Source organism: Fistularia commersonii, chromosome 2, assembly GCF_037954325.1.
Source record: "Fistularia commersonii isolate RoL2024-O1a breed Wild chromosome 2, RoL_Fcom_v1.0, whole genome shotgun sequence".
In the NCBI taxonomy this organism is placed as follows: Eukaryota; Metazoa; Chordata; class Actinopteri; order Syngnathiformes; family Fistulariidae; genus Fistularia; species Fistularia commersonii.
In genome coordinates, this window is record NC_141285.1 from 1,294,098 (window position 1) to 1,320,073 (window position 25,976).

At 42.3% G+C, this 25,976-nt stretch overlaps 1 protein-coding gene across 5 annotated transcripts in view; it reads right to left on the minus strand.

The window, feature by feature from the left end:
- The window catches only part of ltbp1 (latent transforming growth factor beta binding protein 1), a 189,434-nt gene that overhangs the window by 48,657 nt on the left and 114,801 nt on the right, over nt 1-25,976 (minus strand). For 3 of the 5 annotated variants that reach the window (XM_086164018.1, XM_086163999.1, XM_086163991.1), the window contains exons 10-12: nt 19,598-19,720; nt 12,514-12,681; nt 4,443-4,616 (exon numbers count right to left, since the gene is read on the minus strand). In XM_086164018.1, the coding sequence (XP_086020144.1) occupies nt 4,443-4,616; nt 12,514-12,681; nt 19,598-19,720 (465 nt within the window). The remainder of the gene's footprint in view (nt 1-4,442; nt 4,617-12,513; nt 12,682-19,597; nt 19,721-25,976) is intronic. The other 2 variants (XM_086164026.1, XM_086164008.1) reach the window with 1 other exon arrangement.

The window sequence follows — 25,976 nt, forward strand, 5'->3', positions numbered from 1 at the left end:
AAACATCTAGTGTCATTGTTATAATGATCTTTTCTTTTCTTGTTTCTATAAAAAACACATAAACGATAGCAAAAAAAAAAAAAAAAACAGAAACAAAAAAAAACGCAAAATTAAAAACATTGATTTAATAACCAGAATAGCCTTGTAAACATGATACCGCCTCGTACAAATGCTACCTATCCATTTTAGTGTCAAAAATTTTCTCTTTTAACTCAACAATATTTTTAGGGTGTCATTAGAGGACCAGTTCATTACATACAAACATTTTTATAATTTACCTGTTTACCTTTACACTAAAACAAAGGAAATGTTTGGACTTAGTGTTGCTTCTAACTAATGATTTTACCGGTCCGGACCAACATTTTCCCCCGTATGACGGCCGAGCATCTCGAGCGGACGATCTACAGGTCGGAGTAAAGGTCACGTAAAGTAACCTTTTCGATTTTTCGGTTTTCCGATTTCACATCTCCACATTCAACATCTCGTATTTTTCAACCGCAAGTTTTCAGTTTTACGATTTTCATTTCTGTCTGGACGACCAGACGTTTTATTTTCCAGATCCCGGTTGTTTTCGTCCAGGGGTCGCGACCGAGCGACGCCGAGGCTCGCCGTGTTCTTCAATCAATTTCCGAACCGCCGCCCCGGCTGTCCGGGAGTCTGAGTTCGAATCTTCTCCCTTGTTGCTTCGAAGCGACCTCCATGACACGGTTTAAGCTCCAACATTCTTCTGGCCAAAGCCGGGCAAAATCCGTTGCCATCCTGAGCAGGAACGGCGTCCGCCTCCGAGCGGAGATCGCTCTCTTCTGGCGATGGATTGATTTCCGTCCAGGTCGGTTTCTATTCATCAAGTCACACCTCCTGTATCTTCGCCTTCCTCAGACACTCCGTCTACCTCGACATCTTGACAAAAGCTGCTCGCGTAACAAAGTCTTTCAGTCTGGGCCGCTTGACAGACCGAGTGTTTTTCAGGCGAGTTGTAAAAAGTTTGCTTTTCAACTCCGCGAGACGAGGAAGAGCTACGACCGGAGTCTGGAGAGGGAAAGACTTCGGTATCGGACGAAAGTAAACGAAAAAGCATAACTATGATATCAATTTGGGCCGGACACAAAGTCGTTCTTTGCGATTTGTTACTTGAAGAAGCAAACGTGAGGTTAAATAACGGACAGCGCCGCAGGGTTGTGAGGTGCCGCTCGGCGGTATCTCGGGTCATCGTCCGTTTCGGGTTCGGTTTTTGTGGCCGGCTAGGAAACCCAAAAGACGCTTCGTGGACATTTTACTGTATCTGGGTTTTGCGTTTCTCCTTTTTCCTGCCAAGCATGTCCTGAATAATAACGGCAGAGGGTAGAGCATCTTTTCTCCGCCTCACAAACCAACAACTGGGCTGTTTTTGAAGGCGGACGTGAAACGAGCCAAAACGTTTTAATCTTCTCTCTCGGCAAATGTCACCAGAGGGATGTTTCTTTTAAAACCTGAACTCTTAATCACAGGAAGGATCATAAATCACCGTTTTATAGTTTTACTTTGCTAAAGTCCAAGCGCTGTTGACGCTGCTTTGTGGACGTTTTTAGCGAACCGCTGTGCGACTCAAAATTACAACCCCACTTTAAAGCAAGTGTTGCTTGATATCAAGGGGTTCATAAGGCAAAGAGATGAACTTTAGAAATAATTTTATGTCCCGAAAAGATAAACAGCTCAATAATTGAATGTCTGTGAAAGCAGATGCAGGCTGCAGTTTGTTATTCACTTTTCTCCTACTCGCTGAAAACACTCACATGATGTCATGTCATTGTTTTTATTTTTATCTGTTTTTTTTTAAATGGGTTATTTGTGTATATATGTATCTCGGCCTCGAGTAAGGTGCCTCAAATAAAACGTTTTCTTATTATAATTATTAATGTAAAAATGTCTTTCCAAACGAGTTCCGGCTTGAGTTCCGACGTGATGACGTATTTATTTTTCTATTTATTCACATGTTTTTGTGGTGTTTTTTCCTTTTGTTTTGCTTTTTGTATTTTGTGGACTTTAATTTATAGCATGTCGTTTCTTGTTTACAAGGATTACACATGTATCATATATGATTGTATATATAAATATATATATATAGTTACACATCAATCATTTAAGCCTTTTGAAATGTTAATATTTCTTTTTGCCTTTAGCAAAGTAGGAACTTCTCAGTTCAGGGAAACATGTTTCTACACTGTGTATGTGACAAGAAACGCTTTGAATGTAGAAACAAAACGTAATGAACAACTGCAGAGAAAACGAAACGTCATTTCTGCATGCAACTCAACAATATGAACTCTGAAAAAAAAAGAAAATTTTGGATGACGGTTACTTTTAAGAAAAAACCTTGTACATGTACTTGAAAAAAACTTAAATCATCAACTGTAAGCAAACCAAAAAACTGGAGTCCTGTCTGTGTGCAAAAAAATATTGGAACACAAAAGCATTAAAAAAAAAATAAAAAAAAATGGAACAAAATAAAGTAAAAAAATAAAATTAAAAAAAAAAACCTTTAACATTGGGACTTATTTTTAAATCATATATATATATATTTATATCAATTTAAAATTAAAATTCAAACATTTAAAATGTAAAAATGTAATAAATTTCGATTTAGAAACCTTTGAAAGGTGACAGTTTGAGTCTCCTTCCTTTGCCCTTGTTTGAGGACACTCGGCACCTGCTTTGAGTTACTTTGCTCTCGGCTCCACGAGGCTCATTTGTTTTGAATAAAATGAGTAAAAAAATAAACTAAATCTTTGACTTGTGTTTAGCGGACAAAGTAAGATATCCGGAAAGGTCAAGCAGCACTGTGAGAGGAAAAAAAACAAAAAAATGTGTTTCCCATTTCTCTGTCTGACATTTCTCGGCTTCATGATTAATTTTTCTTTGTTTTTTTTTTTTTTATTATTTTTTACAATTAATGAACAAAGTGAAAGTTTCCAAAGTGAATTTTACAAAAGAATCCCAGCCGTGTTCACCCCACGGCTGAAAGTCTCTCAATAATTTTCTATTTGTTTTAAAATTCAGCTATTTGGCCCCGGCGGCATCGAGTTCATCCGAACGGATGAAAACGAACATGTCGCCACCTCAGTGCTCGTCGGGATTCTGCGCCGGCAGAATTTGAAAACGTCTCCGAAGGTAAATCAGCGCCTTTTCAGAATTCATAAATACTTATTATTATTCATAAATACTGTCTGACGGACCAACAATATCACAACACTATCACTTTCAACTTGGGTTTTACTTATTTTATAGCCTGTTTACATATTGTATAGTTATTTTATTGCCTATTTGTATATCTTATATATATTTTATATATATTTTATTGTCTATTTGTATATTTTATTTATATTTTATTGCCTATTTGTATATTTTATATATATTTTATTGTCTATTTGTATATTTTATATATATTTTATTTATATTTCATTGCCTATTTGTGTATTTTATATATATTTTATTGCCTATTTGTATATTTTATATATATTATATATATATATTTGATTGTCTATTTGTATATTTTATATATATCATTTATATTTTATTGCCTATTTGTATATTTTATATATATATATTTGATTGTCTATTTGTATATTTTATATATATCATTTATATCTTATTGCCTATTTGTATATTTTATATATATTTTATACATATTTTATTGCCTATTTGTATATTTTATATATATTTTATATATATTTTATTGCCTATTTGTATATTTTATATATATTTTATTGCCTATTTGTATATTTTATATACATTGTCTATTTGTATAGTTTTATATTTGTATTTTCTTCCCAGGGCTACAGATGGAAATTAGCTATGAGCTACAATCTGGTACAAACATCTCTGCCTCTGTGCTTGATGTAATTGTACACTGTCCTAATAAACTTTTTAAACTAAACTAATCTAAACTAAACCAAGGAGTTACTCGATGGGTTGCGCGATAACAGATATGTTATCTGGTGACATTTAATGGAAGCAACGCCAACGGTACCAATGGAAAGCTCACCCCGAACCCCGACACTAAGGAATATTTCACATTTATTTCTGGAATCAAGAATCAAAACTCCGTTCACTTTGCAATTTAAAGTCGCATAAATTTGGGAGTTTGGGAAAGCTCGTCTGATATCATCGATATCCACGATTGGGACGATCGTCATTGTAACCCTGTTACCTAAACGTACGGTTTGTACGATCACATATGTATATTTCAATCAGCCGAGTCAGCGAAAAGCAGCTTGAGGAAAAAATAATAATAAAAAATCAATCAAATGTCTGATTCCATTTACCTGACGTTTCTGTTTGTCCGAACCCAGCCTGATTTTTATCGAGCGACCGCGATCTTAAAGTAGCTGCAAATACCATCACACTCTGCAAATCTTTAAATGCGTATATAAAAGGAACGGACGTTTCACACGGAAACGACTTACCTGGAATAATCTCGTCCGGTTTCTCGAAAGCCAGGACGGGCTTCTGCTCCGTGGGCGGGGGGTCGGGAAGAACCGGGTCCACCGGCCTCTGATGGACGCTCACCGTCTTACTGACAGAAGGGTTCGTAATGACAGTGTAGCCCATTCCTCCCGGGCAGATCTCTTTGAACTTAGCTATATCGTGGAAAATAAGAGCATATCACGCAAATCAACAGGAGTAAAAACCAACATCCCTCCCTTTTTTTTTTTTTTAACACAATCACATTGTATTTCTTAGCAAAAAAGCTTTTATGCAAGAAATCCATTTTTTTGCATTCACTGTACACCTTATATTTCTTAGCAAAAAAGCTTTTATGCGAGAAATCCATTTTTTTGCATTCACTGTACACCTTGTATTTCTTAGCAAAAAAGCTTTTATGCGAGAAATCCATTTTTTGCATTCATTGTACACCTTATATTTCTTAGTAAAAAAGCTTTTATGCGAGAAATCCATTTTTTGCATTCAATGTACACCTTATATTTCTTAGCAAAAAAGCTTTTATGCAAGAGATCCATTTTTTGCATTCATTGTACACCTTATATTTCTTAGCAAAAAAGCTTTTATGCGAGAAATCCATTTTTTGCATTCAATGTACACCTTATATTTCTTAGCAAAAAAGCTTTTATGTGAGAAATCCATTTTTTTGCATTCAATGTACACCTTATATTTCTTAGCAAAAAAGCTTTTATGTGAGAAATCAATTTTTTTCCATTCAATGCACACCTTATATTTCTTAGCAAAAAAGCTTTTATGCAAGAAATCCTTTTTTTGCATTCAATGTACACCTTATATTTTGAAACAAAAAAGCTTTTACGCAAGAAATCAATTTTTTTGCATTCAATGTACACCTTATATTTCTTAGCAAAAAAGCTTTTATGCGAGAAATCCATTTTTTGCATTCAATGTACACCTTATATTTCTTAGCAAAAAAGCTTTTATGTGAGAAATCAATTTTTTTGCATTCTCTGTACACCTTATATTTCTTAGCAAAAAAGCTTTTATGCAAGAAATTAATTTTTTGCATTCAATGTACACCTTATATTTCTTAGCAAAAAAGCTTTTATGCGAGAAATCCATTTTTTGCATTCAATGTACACCTTATATTTCTTAGCAAAAAAGCTTTTATGTGAGAAATCAATTTTTTTCCATTCAATGCACACCTTATATTTCTAAACAAAAAAGCTTTTAAGCAAGAAATCCATTTTTTTGCATTTTTTTGCATTGTACACCTTATATTTCTTAGCAAAAAAGCTTTTATGCGAGAAATCCATTTTTTGCATTCAATGTACACCTTATATTTCTTAGCAAAAAAGCTTTTATGCAAGAAATCCTTTTTTTTGCATTCAATGTACACCTTATATTTCTAAACAAAAAAGCTTTTATGCAAGAAATCCATTTTTTTGCATTCAATGTAGAGCAAAAATCTGAGAAAATAATGATAAAAATGTTGGAAAAATGTATATAAAATAGGATTTTCCATAAACATCCATCAGCTATTATAATCCGGTGTTTTGAACGCTATTTCCGATCGGTCGTTTCCTTCTAAACCCATTTTTTTTAAACTTTCATTATGATTACGGCGTAAATTTGAATGTTTTTGAATTAAAACATGCACGATAATTGTACGAGGCGGCGTCTCGTTCGAAGGACAGGAAACATCCCTGACCAACAAATCTGCCGCTGAGTTCCAGTCGCTCTTGTGTATAAACTGCTCTAAAAAACAAAGGGAACACTTTTTAACAACACAATGTGGTCACACGTCGTCAATCACGCTTGTGTGAAATCAAACTGTCGACTTCGGAAGCAACACTGATTCAATTTGACTTGTTTTAAGGACATGAAATAAGCATCGGATCAACCCGGAGTGTGTTTTGACTCTAAATCCATACATTCGATTTCCATTGATGGTTTGTTATCAGCAAATTCAACAATGTAATAAACAAAGTATTCTATAAGAATATTTCATTCATTCGGATCTAGGATGTGTTATTTTCTAATACAAACCTACTAGCAGTACCTTTTGCTCGCTCTAAGCCAGGGGTGGGAAATTATTTTGGGGGGCCGCATGTCTTATTTCATTTTTATGCGCGGGCCAATTCGGTACCATGTAAATCGAACAAAATGAAAATTTCATTTTAATTATTTACATTTTTTGGCATTTTATTTCTTTTTTTTACTTTAAAATCATGAATGATCATATAAATATACCGACATTATTTCATATGTTAATTAAACAAAGGGGAAAAAATAAGGAGTTTCTAAATTCAATATTGATTGAAAATACTTCTTCAGATACCGTTTTTTCACGACCATAAGGCGCACATAAAAGTCAAAGATTTTCTTCAAAACGTGCTGTGCGCCCTATTGTTCAGTGCGCCTTGTGTGTGTGTGTGTGTGTGTGTGTGTGTGTGTGTGTTGTTGTAAGGCGGACGTAGTAGAGAACACAATGAGAACGTTAAAGGGGGAAGCATGGGCGTGGATTGTACGGTATATAAAAACGCGGTTAAGGAGACCAGGTGTTTTTTTCCACGCATCACCATCGCGGTTGACCTGTGACTATGCGTGCCCATCTCACAGACGATGTGAAAAAACAAGCGAAGCTAACGAACTCTGAGCTTGCTATCATTCCGGGCCGTTCAAAGTAAGGCTGCGAGCGGCGTGGGAGCGACGGACGACCGATGGAGACGCTCTTTTACGAAGCGTGGAAGACAGCGCCGGGCGAGTTACGCCACAATTTGCGAACGGCACGGAGAGTGAAGAAAGTATGTTTGATGGAGATTTAGCGCAGATGTTCAAATCAGAAACCGAGGATGAAGACTTCGATGGGTTTGATTGATGAGTTACTACGCAAAACTGTTCCCAGTTCTACTACCTCAGTGGTGGAACAAACTTCCGGAAGCAACAAGACGAGCATCATCTCTCTCAACCTTCAAGAAACAGGTAAAAACTGTTCTCTTTCAGGACTTTTTACTGCGCTGATGCCCCAGATCAGGTTAGGCAGCAAGTTAGGCTATGCAGTGTGTGTGTGTGTGTGTGTACGTCTTTGTCAAAACACAAAAAAACTCACTAACCCAAGCTTACTGTTCTGTATATTTCCTGTGCATCTTGTATTTACAAGTGTATTTGCAGTCCTTATGTCCTCTATTGTAAGTCGCTTTGGATAAAAGCGTCTGCCAAATGTAATGTAATGTAATGTAATATTTTAGTGTTCCCTTTATTTTTTTTGAGCAGTGCAATTTTTGAGTTGACGGACGGCGTCCGAGTTGGGACTCACTCGGGATGACGGATGGAAATGAGTTAAGTTGGATCAGGAAACAGAGCCGAGCCTCGACTGCGACTGCGACTGCGACTGCGACTGCGACTGCGACTGCGATCACCCCGTACCCGTCCTGACCTTCCCTTTCCTTCCCCGAATCACATTTCGTACGCGCCCCCCTCTGGCAAACCTCAAATCTCATCATAAATACTCTACTAAAATACACCGAACAGCGAGTGAATTTCTCTTTTGCTTTTTTGTTCCTCGCTCATGCAAAATCTGAAACGCCAGTCGGCAGATCCTGGGAGGGGAATTCCCAGGTTGGTTGTTTCCGCGGCTCACGCCGGCCATTTCCCATCCAGTGTTTGTAGTCAAGGCCGACTGGTAATGATAGTAATCTTTGTTCTGGTGCCGGTGCGTTGAAATCCTTGTACAAGTTGGCCCGTTGGACTGCGGAGATCATGGTTTGGGTTTTTTTTTTTACAGATTAAAATCCAAAAAATACACCCTGAGACCCCATAAATGAAAATGCTTGATAGTTCGTCTGGCACGTTGCGCTCCAATTCTGATGTTTCACATTCGATCCGATTAAAAAGCGTAAGTGGATGTGGTGTGAGGCGTGATGTTTGCAGATGATGTTGTGACCTCTCTGGAAAATCGAGAGGTAGCTTTGGGAAGGAGAAGAACGGAGGTCGGTCGCAGAAAGACACCAAATGTGAGCGAACGAGAGGAATTAAGATGGTGGAGTCCAGAGCGATGGAGAGAAAAGTGTTGAGGGCAATGCAAGGACAGAAGATACGAAGTTAGTCGGCGTTGAAGAAAAAGACAGGTGGCTGGAGGTCGCAGAGATGGAGATGTGGAGGTTCTCTTGGGGTGCAACCAGGATGGAGAGGATCAGGAAGGAGTCCGTCGGAGGAAAAGCATGTCAGATGTTTCGAAGAGAAGGTCAGAGACGGTCGGGTCACGGACAGAGGAGGTGGATGGATCCAGGAATCGGAGGTCTAGAAGAAGACTCTTTAACTCTAATACTGCAAATTGTCTTAAATTATCCAGCCAGAGTTTTGCCCCGAGGAAGCAAACCTGGAAGAGCTCAACAATGAAAGGGTCACTTGATATGGACAGTGAGAAGAATCTTCTCTGCGCTGTGGGTTCGTGTCACTCCAGAATCTTGGCGGCGAAGGAGTATTTTTCGCCGGTCTGCTCGGAATGTCGGAACCGCTCGGTTCGTCGGACTCCTCGCCGCAGCGGGAAGGAGCTCACGGCTGTTGACTGGTGATTTATCAACCTGATTATATCTTGGCGAAGGCGGATTTGTACGATTCCCCTCCTCCGAACCCTCCTGGTCTGAACCAGGGGTCGGCAACCCGGAACACCCAAAGAGACATTCGGACCCGGTTTCCTCGGAAAAGAAAACACTGGGAGCCGCGATTACTTTTTGACGTATAAAATAAAGGTACCACCGTATATATTGCTTTTTATTACCTTTACACTTTGTATAAACAAGTGTGTTGCTTCTGAAATTCACAAAGTATTACAGAGAAAATTAAATTTTATTTATGTAATGGACTCATTTTGAGCTTTGGGCTTTCAGAGCGTGTAGCGGAGCCTTGACCTGAATTTTAAAAATAAATCTGGAGAAAATCACTGTGTCAGTAAACGATAAAAAATAAATATTTGCTAAATATCTTCATAAATATCTATTTTACCTGGTTTATGGGACTTCTGCTGCTGAACTTCTGCGCACAGCATCTGCAAATCGGGACTTTACCAGCTGGCGGGTATACCGGCTTCCGCCGGTGTGACGTTATTTTGAGCGGCGAAAAATAATAAATCTAATTTTATTTAATATTTCAAGATCACAATAATCGTCCAACTTAGAACTAAAAGTTAAAAAAAGGAATGAACACAAATGAAATACACTTCAATTAAATATTTCTAATTTATTTTCCCAAGCCGCTCGGAGCCGCGGTGTAAAGATGAAAAAGCCGCATGGGTTGCCGACCCCTGGTTTAAACCTCATGTATCCCAAAATGTGTTGGATTTGCTTTACGGCACAGCGGATACGTATGACCGAGCTGACAAAGGCCTCTGCGGATCCGGATCGTTTTCATCGACCGGTTCGGAGATATTCGGAATATCTCAATTTGATAGGAAAGGAGCATTTCGACGGTTTGCCTTCCGATGAATTTTTTTGACAATGTCGCCAAGTCGTTCCAAGTTGTTCGGTTGACGAGAAAAGTGCGGCGCAGTCGCGTTAATAAGCCTCTAAGCTGTAACACCGGCTCGATCTCCGATACAACTTCTCAAAGGCATCCAGGACGATGATTGAAGAGCAGAGAGGAGGATTTGACAGAGGTGACGCTTCCACCTTCCCCGAGTAGACGCTCTTTGCGTCATGCTTGGCTTCTTGTCAAACGCATTAAAGAAAGAAATATCGGCCAACACTTAAGTGTAAGAACGTGGAGGCAGTAAACGCTCTTCTTAGAAATACCGGGAAAGAAAAATACAATGTGCGATGAAGGAAAGTAGGGAAATAGACCTAAAGGAATGCATGGATGATTAATAAGGATATGGATGTTTTCGGTGCACAGTTTAGTGACTTTAACTTGGCATGATTTTGCTTGGATCTCAATTTCTGTCATCTAAACCTCGCGGTAAAGGGTAATCTTAACTAACCGGTGGACTTGACCAGCGTTCACCGAACCCCTGACGAAGGCACGTCCCCGCTTCCCCGCAGAGCCAGGAGTTAACATGAGGCGTGAGCGAATCTCCAAAAAAAAAAAAAAACATTACGAATACCCGAAAAAAGGCCTCGGGCTGAGCTGTTACGACACGTCGGGTAACGGAAATAAACTCAAGACAAAAGGAAAAGTGGTAAAAGGGAGCGTAATAACTACGGCAAGAAGCTTTGCTGCTGTCATCTAAAAGCCACTACTTAGCCAAGCCGTGAAACATGCAGATAGAAAGTATCGGAGATTCAGGAAAAAAAACAAAACAAACTGGAAAGAAACTGTTTTCGATTGGAGCGAGTATATCGTCGTACAATGAGAACATTTTGAAATGCAGATTCGCCGTCTTACCCGGCTAATTCTACGCAAAATCGAGGGGAAGAAGCTAAATTCATGATCCCGCGCACGCTTTCACGCTGCGGATATTTATTTCTCTTTTAACCTAATTTCCCTGATACTTCCCGCAGAGCACCTCCACATGCCGCCGTGGAACCCGACAGAAACAACATATCCGGGGCTTGAATGCAAATCGTCTTCGTAATGCTTGACGCCAGTTTGGAAGTTGGCGTCGACACAAAGGTGCTCGTCCACCCTTTCCAGATGACGAGGACAAATATCCGCATTTATTTGGGCTTGTTGAGACGCATTTTGTCATAAACGTCCAAAATGTAATAACTTTTTCATTTCATTTTGTAATAAAGCCGCATTTTGTAATAAACTGCCGCATTTTGTAATAAACTGCCCCGACGCATTTTGTAATAAATTTTGCCGCATTATGTAATAAGTTATTACATTTTGAGAAGATTATTACAAAATGCACTTGCAACTTTTTTATTCTCTAGGAAATGTAATAACATGGAATTTATAGAATATTCTCTGTTAATGCAACCTTTGAATAGTGTACTGATAGTAATTGCTAAGTACTGCTACTAGGCTAATAAAGTGATGCTAATCATAGGCCTAGCTTTTACAAATACTTTTAAGTAAAATAAAATACAATTAACAAACTTATGCTTTAGAATTGTTATTACATAATGCACCATGTTATTACATTTCCTAGAAAATAAAAAAGTTGCAAGTGTATTTTGTAATCATCTTCTCAAAATGTAATAACTTATTACATAATGCGGCAAAATTTATTACAAAATGCGTCAGTTTATTACAAAATGCGGCTTCATTACAAAATGAAATGAAAAAGTTATTACATTTTAGCCGTTTATTACAAAATGCACTGTTATTACAAAATGCGTCTCAACAGGCCTCCCGCTATAAACTAGTCATCCGTTTACCTCGGATGGAAACTTTGTGTTTCGTTTTGCGGGTCGCAGTAAATGCGAGACAGATTTAAAAAAGGATGTTATTTATTCTATAATCAAAATCAAATTCACATCCGCTCGAGGGCGACTCCCTTCGGGGGCTCCGGAACCCCGATCTGCAGTTTTACCGTAACATAACGTAACGTTAAACAGGCCGCTTAATTCACGAAAACATACATTTAATGCGGCATGGCTTATCATCACTTGTTTACTAAGACACTTTATAGTTTCACTGAGACACTTTATAGTTTATAGTTTATTTTATTTCTAATTCTGCCTTTTCTTTTTATCATTTATTACTGTTATATTTTCTGTAACTGGCACGACAATTTCCTTCGGGATTAATAAAGTTGTTCTCATCTTATCTTATCATATCGGTGACGCCTGCCTAGAATTTAAATTTTGAGATAAAGGGTCAAGGTGTCGAGATTAGACAACCTGGCCGCCGTCTGAATGTTCCGGTTGGCCAGATTTCAATGACCATGTCGTTTGGGTTTTTGGATGAAAAGAAGGTTCGAAGCCCAATGATGGATCCGACGCGTTTGCGAAAAAGGCGAACGCAGTCACTACCAAGACAAAGCCAAAGGCATCGACCGACGTTTTCGCTCCTCCTCCCTGTCGTGGTTTTTGGGCGAAACGACACAACCTGGTTTCGAGCCTTTAACCGACGGCGGGTCGGGCGTTCACTTAAAAAAACAATCTCGGGTTCGGGTTCCGCCGAGGGCCTTACCTGTTCCCGGAGGGGGGCATTTGTCACAATGTGGTCCCCAGGCCTTTCCCACACTGCAGCAGCAGAGCTGTTTGCTCAGCTGGGCAGACACCGGGTGCAAACACTGTCTCCCTGAGCCGACCAAACGGAAGCAAGCCCCTTTCTCCTCCTGGACGGCGGGCGTGTCGGCTGAGGACGAGCACGGCGAGGACAGAGGAGAGGGCGGGCGACGGCAGCGGTGCGCCAGAACGTAGAGACACAAACATGGGGAAAGAGATGACACAGAAATACAGAGCTTCCCTTCACCAAAAGCTATATCGACGACACAGATATTTCGAACCGCATCGGGGAAAATATTCATTTTCGCGGCGGCGTTAAACATCGGACTGCAGGAAAGCGCAGGCCGGACGCCGAAGGGAAAGAGTTTCCGTGCCGATGCTCCATGCACTCCATGCACTATCAAGCGCTGGCTCAGATGAAGGCATGCGGGAGAATTTTGGCCGAGTCCCGAACTTTCCGAGTCATATGGCGCGATCGAACGTCCGCGCAAACAAATGCTACCTGGAAATCCTTCGGAACGGAACACAAACTACTGGCGTCCGAGGGAACCAAGAATGTTCGGGTCGACCTTCTTGTCAGTAACGCTAACCGGGGAATATTATTTCGATGACGGGTTAAAAATTTGACCTTTATTTCTTACGACGTATAATCACATGTGACTTAAGCGAAAAAAAAAAAAAAAAGAACACGGTTACGGCCACGTGGGACTTTAAGCGATGCTGTCAAAACAGCCTGCAGAAGTTGAACAAAAGGTCACATCCTCAGGACAGCGGCTATTACACTGTCTCCTATCATAAAGAAGTAGCCTCATTTTCCGGGAAATATGTTAAATCACCGCACGCTTTTCGGAGTAAGACGATACCGACTGCGGTCAGCGCTATGAAAAAAAACAACAAAAAAAAAAACCAACAAAAAATACCACCTTAAAATTCAACTGTTTCGTTTCGGTTTCGGCCGGTTTGAAACACAGAAGCCGGCAGTGTTGCAGAAGCAAGGCGGTTCCAGCAAAGCATCTCATTAATAACACATTATTATAAAATGCTTTATTTCAAGTTCAGTGAATGCACTCGAAACAAGCCAGAAACCATCTCTTGTCACTTGCAGCTGTTGCTCTCTGACCCACCGAAGCTCTCCTTTGCCAAAATTCCAGTAAACTAACTCTCTGATGAGCTTGACTTCTTGTGTATGAAAGATTCCTTCAGAAGATCGGGTTGGAAGTCAGATAGAAGAGCGAGAACCAACTGGGTTTGTGAAAAATCACATTTTACAGCCTGGAATGTCATCGAGAAGAAGGGTTTCATGTTGTATAATCCGTTTCTCACCCCTCCCGCCGGGCAATTAGCGCTATATTTTACCAAGAGCTGACAAGGTGTCGAGGTTGGTGTGAATTTACGGAATTCAAATTGTCGCAACGATGGGAAACACTCGTTTCTTTACAAAATAAAGAAATACCTATATTGTGCTTTCAACGCGCTAGAAGTAAAAAAAAAAGGCAATTTTTTTTTTTTTGCAAAACCATAAAAAGGGAACAAGGGCGGGAGTGGATGTGGCCCATGCAAGAGGTCATCATGGGTCCAAATATTTGTGTTGATCCCCAAAAGACCTGGAAATTCAGCCCCGCAGACCAGATAAGCTCAGTCTAACATAATTACGGTTGTCAAACTTCGGCCGTGAAGAGAAACGTCGCGACATCGAAGGCTAGAAGTCCAACCGTCTAATACTCGAAAGCTACGATCAACATTTCTGCAAAAGACGGAACCGATGAACGGGCCCTGGGTCGGGCCTCGGGCCCTCCAAGGCCTCTAAGCTCTGATTGTGAAAGTGAATTCGGGGACTTTCTCTACGTACGGGCGTTTGTATGTCCAACGTCAGGGGAACGAGCATGGAGTTTAGTCGAAAATACAGTTTTGTGGGCTGGAGCCAATCCCAGCTGTCATTGGACAGCAGCTAAAGCTTCAACCACATACAGCCGCTCACCCTCTCCTTCACACCCCTAGGGTACATTTAGGCTCTACAAGTAACCTTCTGGATTGTGGGAGAAAGCCGGAGAACCTGGAGGAAATCGAAACGTTGGCCTTCTCGCTATTGCTAATGCTAATCACCGCTAATGCTTGGGACGGCGTGGCGCAGGAAGTAGAGCGATCATCTTTGGAACCCGACATTGAAGGGCAGAAGTCGAACCATCTATTACTCGAAAGCTACCATCAACATTTCTGGAGCTCAAGGTTCAACCTGGACCGGTCGGCAGTTGGTCGCACAGAGACTTACAACCTCTTCCTTCACACACCTCGGGTAACTTAGGCTCTACAAGTAACCTCCTAGATTGTGGGAGGAAACCAGAGAACCTGGAGGAAATCGAACCGCGGGCCTTCTCGCTACTGCTAATGCTAATCACCGCCAATGCTTGGGACGGTGTGGCGCAGGAAGTAGAGTGATCGTCTTTGGAACCCGACATGGAAGGGCAGAAGTCGAACCATCTATTACTCGAAAGCTACCGTCAACATTTCTGCAAAAGACGGAACCGATGGGGGCCGAATTGAGTTTGGACACACAAACCCGGCGAGCGCTTTGGCAGCTGTCACGGGCCCTCGAAGGCCTCTAAGCCCTGATTGTGAAAGTGAATTCAGGGACTTTCTCTATGTACGGGTGTTTGTATGTCCAACGTCAGGGGAACGAGCATGGAGTTTAGTCGAAAATGCAATTTGGGGGCTGGAGCCAATCCCAGCTGTCATTGGACAGGAGCTAAAGGTTCAACCTGGACCGGCCGCCAGTTGGTCGCACAAAGACATACGACGGCTTCCTTCACACACCTCGGGTAATTTAGGCTCTACAAGTAACCTCCTAGATTGTGGGAGGAAACCGGAGAACCTGGAGGAAATCGAACCGTGGGCCTTCTCGCTATTGCTAATGCTAATCACCGCTAATGCTTGGGGCGGCGTGGCGCAGGAAGTAGAGCGATCGTCTTTGGGTTTCCTGTGCATCTTGTATTTGCAAGTGTTATTTGCAGTCCTTATGTCCTCTATTGTAAGTCCCTTTGGATAAAAGCGTCTGCCAAATGTAATGTAATGTAATGTAATGTAATGTAATCCCGACATCCCTGGTTCCATTCTGGCCTCCTCTTGGTGCGTTGAGCAAGACGCCGAACCCCTAACTGCTCCCCAGGCAGCCGACTGCTCACGGTTCGTCCAGGACGGCTTCATTGCAGAGAAGGAATTTCCCCACGGGGATTAATAAATGATAATCATGATTGTCGAAGCACCTCCCGCCCATGAATATCAATGCAAATGTAAATATATGTATTCATTAGTCATTATCTATATCGCTCATTCCAGTCGGGGTCACGGAGGGAACGGCGTCTGTCCCAACCGTCCAAGGGCAAGAGGCAGGTTACACCCCGGACCGGCTGCCAGTCGATATGTATATATATATATATATATGTACATATCACATTTGAAGGTCCCGGGGGCACAGTCAATGCCATTATTTTGAAATTAAAGATGTCTGAAACCGCAAGGCTCTTCCTACTGTAGGCAATCTGGCCAACATTAGTAAACAGTCTTGGTCAGGCAGGTTTCCCAAGAACTCAATGGCCACTGGCTGCAGGTTTGGGTCTGCAGGAAAAGACCAACTTGCCAGAAAGTAAAGTATCCCAGCAGTTTTCTGCCAGTCTGGCCTGGATGACAGAGTGAGTACATGGAGCCACTCCAGATGACAGCCGGCCCGACGGCTGCCAAACTGCACTCAGAGGACTGTGAGAGCATGAGGAAAATGTTTCTGCGGTTTGAACAGACAAAAATTAATGCCGCGCACCGTATTTGCCAAAAAAACAGCACGGCGGTTGCAGCCACATGCTACGGGTATGCTTTTCATCACGAGGTGGTCGCTGTCTGATCATGTTTTAGGTAAAAGCGGAAAAAAAAAAAAAAAGAAGCCCTCAAAGAAAACATGCTCCAGTGCGGCGAAAAAAAAAAACCCCTCAGACTCTGGGCCTCTTCTGGCTTCAGAAGCAGCGCTTGTCAGATCATGTAAAAGTGTCGGCCCCCGCCCGGGGGAATTTCTTCATCAAGGCGGCTGCATCCAACAATTTATGTCAACAATCTGACAAAAACAGCTACCTCAGGCATGCAGAGGTGAGAATCTTGGCGGTTTCTCTCTCAGGCTCTCCTTTTTCGACCTCCGACGGTCGAGTTTGTCGTGGAACTCCGACTTTGGCGACACGAAGGAAAAGCGCGAGACCCGCGACCGAAACCGGACGCGATGGATTTCGATCGCGCCGCTTCAAAACGTTCATCGCCAGATCGTTCCTTTTGCTTTTGTTTTGAGGAGATTCAAATGTCTTTTTCATTTTTGAGAGGTGAGTCTGTAACCGTTTTGCGTCCAGATGACGTGAACGCCGTCGGTATGTTCGGTCCGACGATACATTTTCACGATCGTGTCGAACCGGCCGTTCAAGGGGAGGGACGGGATGTGAGTCATAGATCCGCTATTGTGTCATGACATATTTATCTAATCAGGAGTAGATGAGTCGCTTATCTCCGACTGCAGGAATGCCGGCCTTAAACCGGAGATGCAGATTGTTCAAATAATAATAACAATAATATATCCTTTATTAATCCCCGCGGGGACATTGGTCATCATGGATGCACCGTAAGCAGTCAGAGGTTCAGCGCGTTGATCAACAACACTCGGACAAACTAGGAGGAGTCGGGAATCGAACCGGGAATGCGCCACGCCATTATTTTATTTAAATAATCTTATTAATTGAATAAATACGACGAAGAAATACATTTCAGAGGGTTGCGTCGGGAAGGGCGTCCGGCGTGAAACTCGTGCCGAAACCAAACGTAAGAATTGAACCGAAGAAGTTGGAAAAGAGGTGAAGAATTGGGTTCAAGTGGGCTGGAACCGGTGGAGGAAAGTGTCAAAGGTACGAGGAGGTAGAAAAATATCAGCCAGAGGGGAAGGAAAGGTGGAGGAGACGGTGGTGAGATGATCTACAAACAATGACAATGACCAAAAGACAGGAGGCAAAGCTGGAGGTCGCAGAGATGAAGATGTTGAGGTTCTCTTTGGGAGCGACCAGGATGGAGAGGATCAGGAATGAGTCTATCAGTTAGATGTTTTGGAGAGAAGGTCAGAGAAGCCAGACTGAGATGGTTGGGTCATGGACATGCTGGATTGGAGGTCTAGAGGAAGACCTAAGAGAAGATTTATGGTGGTCTTGAGAGAGGATATGAAGGGTGAGATGGAGAAGGTGGGTTCACTGTGGTGACCCCTGAAGGGAAAAGCCCAAGGGAGAAGAAGAAATAGAGACTTAGAAGACAGAAGATAGCGAGACATCTATGAATAAATAGACAGCAGGCAGAACAACAACATCAGCGATAAGAATGGACAACATGATATAAAACAGCGTAACAATATCAATGGCAAGAATAAAGAAAACAAACAAAAATAAACACTGGCCACGATGAAGAGCTGGAGGGGGAAGAGATGAAGATGTGGAGGTTCAGGATGGAGAGGATCAGGAGGGAGTCCGTCAGAGGGACGCCACTTGGTAGATGTTTGGAAGATAGGCTGAGATGGTCGGGTGATGGACAGAGGAGGGAGAGGGAATATATCGGGAGATGGATTTCGGAGTTGGACCAAAGAGAGGATGGATGGACGTGGTGAGAGAGGATATGGAGGTAGCTGGTGTGAGAGATGTTTGGACCAGGTGGATTTGTGTGGAGGCCCCTGAAGGGAAAAGCCTGAAGGAGAAGATGATTTATAAGATTTTGAGATGAATACTGAGGTTCCCATTACAACTAGCATTCCTGAAAGAAGCGGAATACAGAGATTCTACCATTGGAGCTCCCGACGCTTTTATTTGACGGGAAAACCTGCAATGTGACGAACTTTTCCCACGAGTAGCTTCCACACAGCTCTTCTCGTATCCCGTCGGAGCCTCTTCCACTGGGCCATACAAAGGTTGCGGGATTCTCCAATCCAATTGTGACATTCCATGTTTTTTTCTCCACTCATTTAAAATCAGTATTTTATTTTAATTCTCAAATTCAGGCTTCAAAAAAAGCCGATCGGTCACGTGAGTCTTCATGTCCACTGGAGCACAACTTATTCTGCAGAAGTACTTCTTTCTTGCGTCGTTTATCGGCCGTTCATGATCTCTACCGTTTATCCTGCCGGGTTGTCACTAGCTTGGCTCAGCCTCGGCTACATGTAGGCTACATATAGAGACATACAACCCATCGCACAAACAGACGTTCACACTTTCACGCACACATCTGGGCGTTTTAGGGCGTCCGGTGCACGTTTTCTGACTCCAAGAGGACATTGGAGAACCCGGGGGAAACCCAAGCAGACACAAGGAAAACATGAGGATGCCATAGAAAAGCGCTAACCGCTGCGCGACGGCGGCGCCCCATTTATCATCCGTTCGTCCAAAGAACCCTAAGCGGAACGTCAAAATATCAAAATGCATGTAAAAGATACTGGGATTCAAGTCGCGTTCCTTTTCATGTAAACCTGTTTGTTGGTCGTTTCAAAGCGCAACTGAAGAAAATCCTGGCCTCAGACATTTGCGAGCTGCGTAAGTGAGCGCATTTGTGCGTTTCCGGCATTTGAACGATCGCCTGCAAAACGTAAAGAAGCCCAAAAAAACCACGACGAGGCAAATAACGACCGACGTCGCTCACGATGGATCGACCGATGACCTCGCCCTTGTGGGTACGTTCTCCTGCAGATCATGCTGGAGGGGATCACATCTGACACCATGCTTTCCTTTTCCATGCACTGCATGTGATCGGACATACAAGCGGTACGTCGTAGAAGCTCGTCGTAGAAGCTCTTGCAGCGCTTGCCCTCGAAAACGATGATTCCCCTCCATCCCTTCCCCGACCCCTTGGTTGCTCCGCCACCGAGTATCGACCTCGTACAGAAAAAGCTTTTCGAGAAGCGCAACTCCGCGTCATGCAAACGTAGAGCATTCACATCTCCGAGGCGCGATCCGGGTTTCGGACGGTAACGGGAGCGAGATCGGTGCACTTACATATGCATGTGGTGAGCGTGGGGTCGGGCACGTAGCCGGCGCCGCATATGCACCTGTAGCCGCCCAGGGTGTTCAAGCAGTTTCCGTTCGGACAAACTCCCTGCAGCTGACACTCATCCACATCTGCGAATCAACGACAATCGTGCTGGAATTCCAAGGGAGAGAAGGAACACAAATAGCCTTTTGGACAGGCAGATATTTCACGAGCGCTAACGGCTTCTACCAACGCGCGAGGACGTTTGATGAAAGTAATTAGCTGTAAAGGAGTGTTTCTCATATGCAGGGTCATCAAATATCATTACTGTAATACGCTGCGCTCGCTTTCCTTCCCTTTTATTTTTCCTTTAAATGTCACGGCCACCCATTCTGCGTCCGGGTTTCTTCTAGGGTTTCTTCTTCTTCTTCTTTCCTGTCCGTGGCCAACAGAGGCGTTGCGTCCCAAATGCATTTCAACTAAATCATTTCTGGCTTTGGCCACAGAATAAACTATACTTTTATACGAATGTAACACGGCTACGGTTTCTTCAGCCGTCCCTCCGGGGTTTGAATGGAGATACGGTGGGGAAGCTACATCCGCCACCTCGGCTACCACATGTACACTGCTCCAAAAAATAAAGGGAACACTTAAAAAACACATCCTAGATCTAAATGAATGAAATATTCTTATGAAATACTTTGCTCTTTACACAGTTGAATGTGCTGACAACAAAATCACACCAAAATGATCCATGGAAATCAATTGTATCAACCCATGGAGGTCTGGATTAGGAATCACACTCAAAATGAAAGTGGTTTTGGTGTTTATTTTTTGGAGCAGTGTATAATGTAAAAAAAAAATATATATATATATATATTTATAAGACAAAAAATTCTAATAAATATATATAGATGTATCACATATAAAAAATATAAACAACAACTTGAAGAATAAATACATCAATGTGTAGAAAGAAAAAATTAAAAAGTGAAGAAGTAAAAAAAAGTGAAAAAGGGAATATTATATGTTATGTTATCTTAGTGTTCCCTTTATTTTTTGAACAGCGTGTGATATAATTTATATATATATATATATATATATAAATATATAATGTAAAAAAAATATGTATACACACACACACACACACACATATATATATATACACTGCTCCAAAAAATAAAGGGAACACACATCCTAGATCTAAATGAATGAAATATTCTTATGAAATACTTTGCTCTTTACACAGTTGAATGTGCTGACAACAAAATCACACAAAAATGATCAATGGAAATCAATTGTATCAACCCATGGAGGTCTGGATTAGGAATCACACTCGAAATTAAAGTGTAAAAACAAACTCCAGGCTGATCCAACTTTGATGTAATGTCCTTAAAACAAGTCCAAATGAATGTGTGTTGCTTCCTGAGTGGACACTATGATTTCACACAAGTGCGATTGACTTGGAGTTACATTGTGTTGTTCAAGTGTTCCCTTTATTTTTTTGAGCAGTATATATTCAAGCATTAGCTCTGTATCTTAAGACTTGGGAGTCCCTCTTCAGTAAGTTGCCTTCAATGGTGATTTAAGAAAAACAACAACAAAAACACGGTTTGTAATAAGAATAAACCAATAGATTCACACACACTGCTCAAGAAAAAAAAAAACAAAACACTAAAATAACACATCCTAAATGTGAATGAATAAAATATTCTTGTGTGCCGACAACAAAATGATCAATGGAAATCAAATGTATGAACCCATGGAGGTCTGGATTTGAAGTCAAACTCCAAAAACACACTCCAGGTTGATCCAACGTCCTTAAAACAAGTCCAAATGAATCCGTGTCGTTTCCTAAGTGACACAAGTGTGACTGACTTGGAGTTACATTGAGTTGTTTCAGTGTTCCCTATACTTTTTGAGCAGTATATTTTGACTGATGTTTAAAACGTAGGTAGAAACAAGATGCAACCGATCGAGGGTCAGTAGTTTTGACTAAAAAAAAAAAAAAAAATCTGCACCAAAAGTGCTCCAAAAAGAAAAGACGAACACCAAAATCTTATTCTCGCCTTCGTGACGTTTCCAGCAAAACATCGTCTCTTCCTCAGATGCTTACCGAAAAACTGGTCGGCTTTTTTTGACCCAGCATCCGTCCCTTATTGGGTAGCGGATGACTTTTCTTTTCTAGCTGCTGGAGTTTTTCCCAGCTGTTCCCAGACGGTTCATTTTTTTAGACTACGTGAGGAAACCGATGCAAAAGATGCAAATTGGACAAAAACGGGCTCCCCTGTATGGAACCGGGTACCTTCTTGCTGCAAGGCGCTCACCGTCGCGCCCCAATTCTCAATATATCCGTTTTCTGCAGTCGCGTTTACCCTCGGCTACCAAAAGCGTATTGTTTCATAATGGAGGAAAAAATGGCCTTGTGAACCGGTTCTAGAGGAATTCCCCACAGGGGCTACCGAGGTATCGGATTTACTAGACGGGGTCAGACGCGCTGAATAAAAAAAACATGCTTCCAGCCACAGTTGCACTGGTATGAAATATTGGTCCTGGCATTGGCCCACCACAATTTGTTGGCTATCACTCACCGGTAAACCACTCTTGCGGTCCCCTTCACTATGCATACCTACCCCTGCAATCGCCCCGGTCCCAGACAAAGCAGAATACTATTTCAAACCACGGCCGAGGACTCCAGCTCCGGAGTTCTGGACATTGATGGATGCGGAAGCTGCAGATATACGACCGGTCTACCGGCGCTCTTGTAATAAGTAAGGGAACAACAATGACCGGTCTACGCCGTCGACCCCGACGGGCAACGGCCAACATATTAACCTGATGTTACAGCGATACAGCCGGGAGTCGTCGTGGCACGTTAAACGTAAAAACCACATGTCGATCTCTGGTGGCAACAGGCAAAATCGCCGGAATCCTCAGATTTACTGCCTCGACCCTGGAAGATACGGTTATTGGTGGAGTCGATGCTGTGGTATTTGCGAGCGGACCTCGGCGCGATGCGAACGCTGCCTCGAGCCAGACGTTACAGAGCTGCTCCTTGACCTATCCAAGCCTAGCTTGATGTCTTGGAACCCAAGCGTGAAATGTGGCGTTCTACAAAGTCAGAGTTCTTCTGAGTTCTGAGAGCACACTTGGCTCGTGTCACAGACAGTGACTCATGTCTGCATCGCGCCATGACATCCAGTTTATATGTGAACAGGATCATAAGCTTTGCAGCCACTATGTCTTAAAACGTGGATCTAGAGCCATTTCTACACTCTGGGGAACTCAGTGTACAGGAGGGTACTTCAGACTGAAGACAGGACACTGACAACTGGACGACAAGGCGGATTAAAACATTGAAAAAGGAAAAAAAGCCACATTTTTTTTGGAAGGCTGATCAAAAAACTTTGTGCAAATATATACTGCTCAAAAAAATAAAGGGAACACTTGAACAACACAATGTAACTCCAAGTCAATCCCACTTGTGTGAAATCATAGTGTCCACTCAGGAAGCAACACACATTCATTTGGACTTGTTTTAAGGACATTACATCAAAGTTGGATCAGCCTGGAGTTTGTTTTTACACTTTAATTTTGAGTGTGATTCCTAATCCAGACCTCCATGGGTTGATACAATTGATTTCCATTGATCATTTTGGTGTGATTTTGTTGTCGGCACATTCAACTGTGTAAAGAGCAAAGTATTTCATAAGAATATTTCATTCATTTAGATCTAGGATGTGTTTTTTAAGTGTTCCCTTTATTTTTTGGAGCAGTGTAGTTCTTCCGTTGACTCCAGGAGGAACTGCAGGCTTGAAGGACTTTCTTTGGTACGTTCCTTGTTTCATCTCGCACACCTCGACGTCGCATCTCAGAAAGCAGGGTTTAACCGAAGCACCGAGGGCACGGAGGTACATCGTGAGCTAATTCTCTTGTCCGCAAAAGCTCTTGGCGGTTTTTCGGGACGGGACAGGAAATCCTGGTTATGGCAGACGGTTTGTCACGTGACCTCCAGAGCCAAATGGCTCGTTTCTTAGCAGCTCCATAATTAGCATCAACAAGTACTTCTGATCGTCCGCCGTACCAGGGACTTAAGCGTCGGATGTATCGACGGACCGAGTCAAACACGAACGATAAAATGTCTGAAATAAATGTTGAGTCTTCCAGAACCGTCAATGTGAAGTTATGAAAAACTTTACAGGGCAGGAAAAAAAAAAGCCTTCATATGAGAAAAACACTGACTTCACCAAGGTGTCAGATTGAATCAGGCCGCTAACAGCTGATCTACAACCAGACCATCGACATGGAAATTCACTGTATCTGACCTTGATTAAAAGTGTCTTAAAGTATGCTCTGAACTTCTGATTTTACTATGAAACTTCAAAATAAAAACTGAAACTTATCCATTACAAAAAGTGAAAAACCTCTAAATGTACTTTTAAAACTAACAAAATACACCGGTGTGGAAGTCCAAGTCAAACAGGGGGACAGATCCAAGTGGATGTCCGGTCCAAGATTGTAGAAAAATGATAATAAATTAAAAAAAAATGTTTTTTTTTGGGCGGGGGGGGTGAGTTACAGTAAGTCTGGAGGCGAAACACACAGACGCACAAAAGCGCACACATGAACCAGCCTGGCGGAGTTCCTGATCAGCAGCCGACTCTCGTCGAAGCCCTTCGGTTCCCAAACGCAGAGCTGGCGGACGCCGCGGGTCCCCTGGCGCCGGGCCGCCATTATTGGCGGCGAAGGACGATCCAGCGCCGCCGCCGGCGCTCAGCGGAACAGCAAGTTACCGTAAGTCATCGATGAAGGGAACTTTTAGATCCACACTGAAGGCAAGGGAACTACACTTGGCACTGGTCTACACTGGTGTTTTTGGGCACAACGCTATACAAACCTACTAGCAGTACCTTCTGCTCGCTCTAAGCGATCTCAGGCAAAACTGTTCTCAGTTCTACTACCTCAGTGGTGGAACAAACTTCCGGAAGCAACAAGACTAGCATCATCTCTCTCAACCTTCAAGAAACAGGTAAAAACTTTTCTCTTTCAGGACTTTTTACTGAGCTGATGCCCCAGATCAGGTTAGGCAGCAAGTTAGGCTATGCAGTGTGTGTGTGTGTACGTTTGTGTATGTCTTTGTCAAAAAAAAACCAAATAAAACAACTCACTAACCCAAGCTTACTGTTCTGTATATTTCCTGTGCATCTTGTATTTGCAAGTGTATTTGCAGTCCTTATGTCCTCTATTGTAAGTCGCTTTGGATAAAAGCGTCTGCCAAATGTAATGTAATGTAATGTAATGTAACTTTAGGAGGCGACGATGTTTATCAAAAGTGGCTTGTCAGTCCCAGGCAGGACGAATAATTGGTTGATTACGTTTGGTGGGGAAACGCAGATGGCACTGCTCTCGCAAAGACATACGAAACTGAAAAATGGAACAAAGCAAATCTTTTTAGCAGTTCATCCAAGACTGGATGGGGATCATCCAAGTGATGATCCCTTCATGGCCCAACGTTCGGTCATATTTTTGGTACCATGACGAAATGTCCGAACTGTAAGCAGCAACTTTACTTCCAACACGCTCTGAATGCTACGGCTACTTTATGGCTTTTTCTGGGCGATCGAACTTCCTTTAGCTTCGTCACGCTGGACCAACGAAATGACCGTGAAATTCTGAGGCCGTTCAATTCCGCCGCTGAAGAACTTTTCTCTTTCAGGACTTTTTACTGCGCTGCTGCCCCAGATCAGGTTGGCAGCAAGTTAAGCTATGCAGTGTGTGTGTGTGTGTGTGTGTGTACGTTTGTGTATGTCTTTGTCAAAAAAAAACAAATAAAACAACTCACTAACCCAAGCTTACTGTTCTGTATATTTCCTGTGCATCTTGTATTTGCAAGTGTATTTGCAGTCCTTATGTCCTCTATTGTAAGTCGCTTTGGATAAAAGCGGCGGCCAAATGTAATATAATGTAATGTAATACCAGAAAACCCAAACGGGCTTTGACGGCCCCACCGAGATCTTTTTATTCCTGGGTCTTTCCTAGTAATCGGAGTCAACGCAATTTATTTCAGCGCACGAAAACATGGCTTCCAGTTCGTGTTTTCAGATGCTGGAGTCCCATCAGCGGGCCGGCGTTCCCGTTGGGTCGCAACCTCCGTATGGCTCCGTATCTTGAGGTTTCCATCCACGTTCATCATCTGGCCATCAACTGGCTCGCTCAGCCAGATTCACGGGATTAAACGGTATCTTGTCACGTCGGCTTTACATCATTATTATTATTATCACCTCCGGCAGCCGCTCCGCTAACCGTTAGCTTATTGCGAGTTTCGTCGGCCTTTCTGTTCGGTACCAAGATACGCCTTGTGCTGTTTGGGTTCCCCAACCGTCCAAGACTTGTGTCATCACGGTG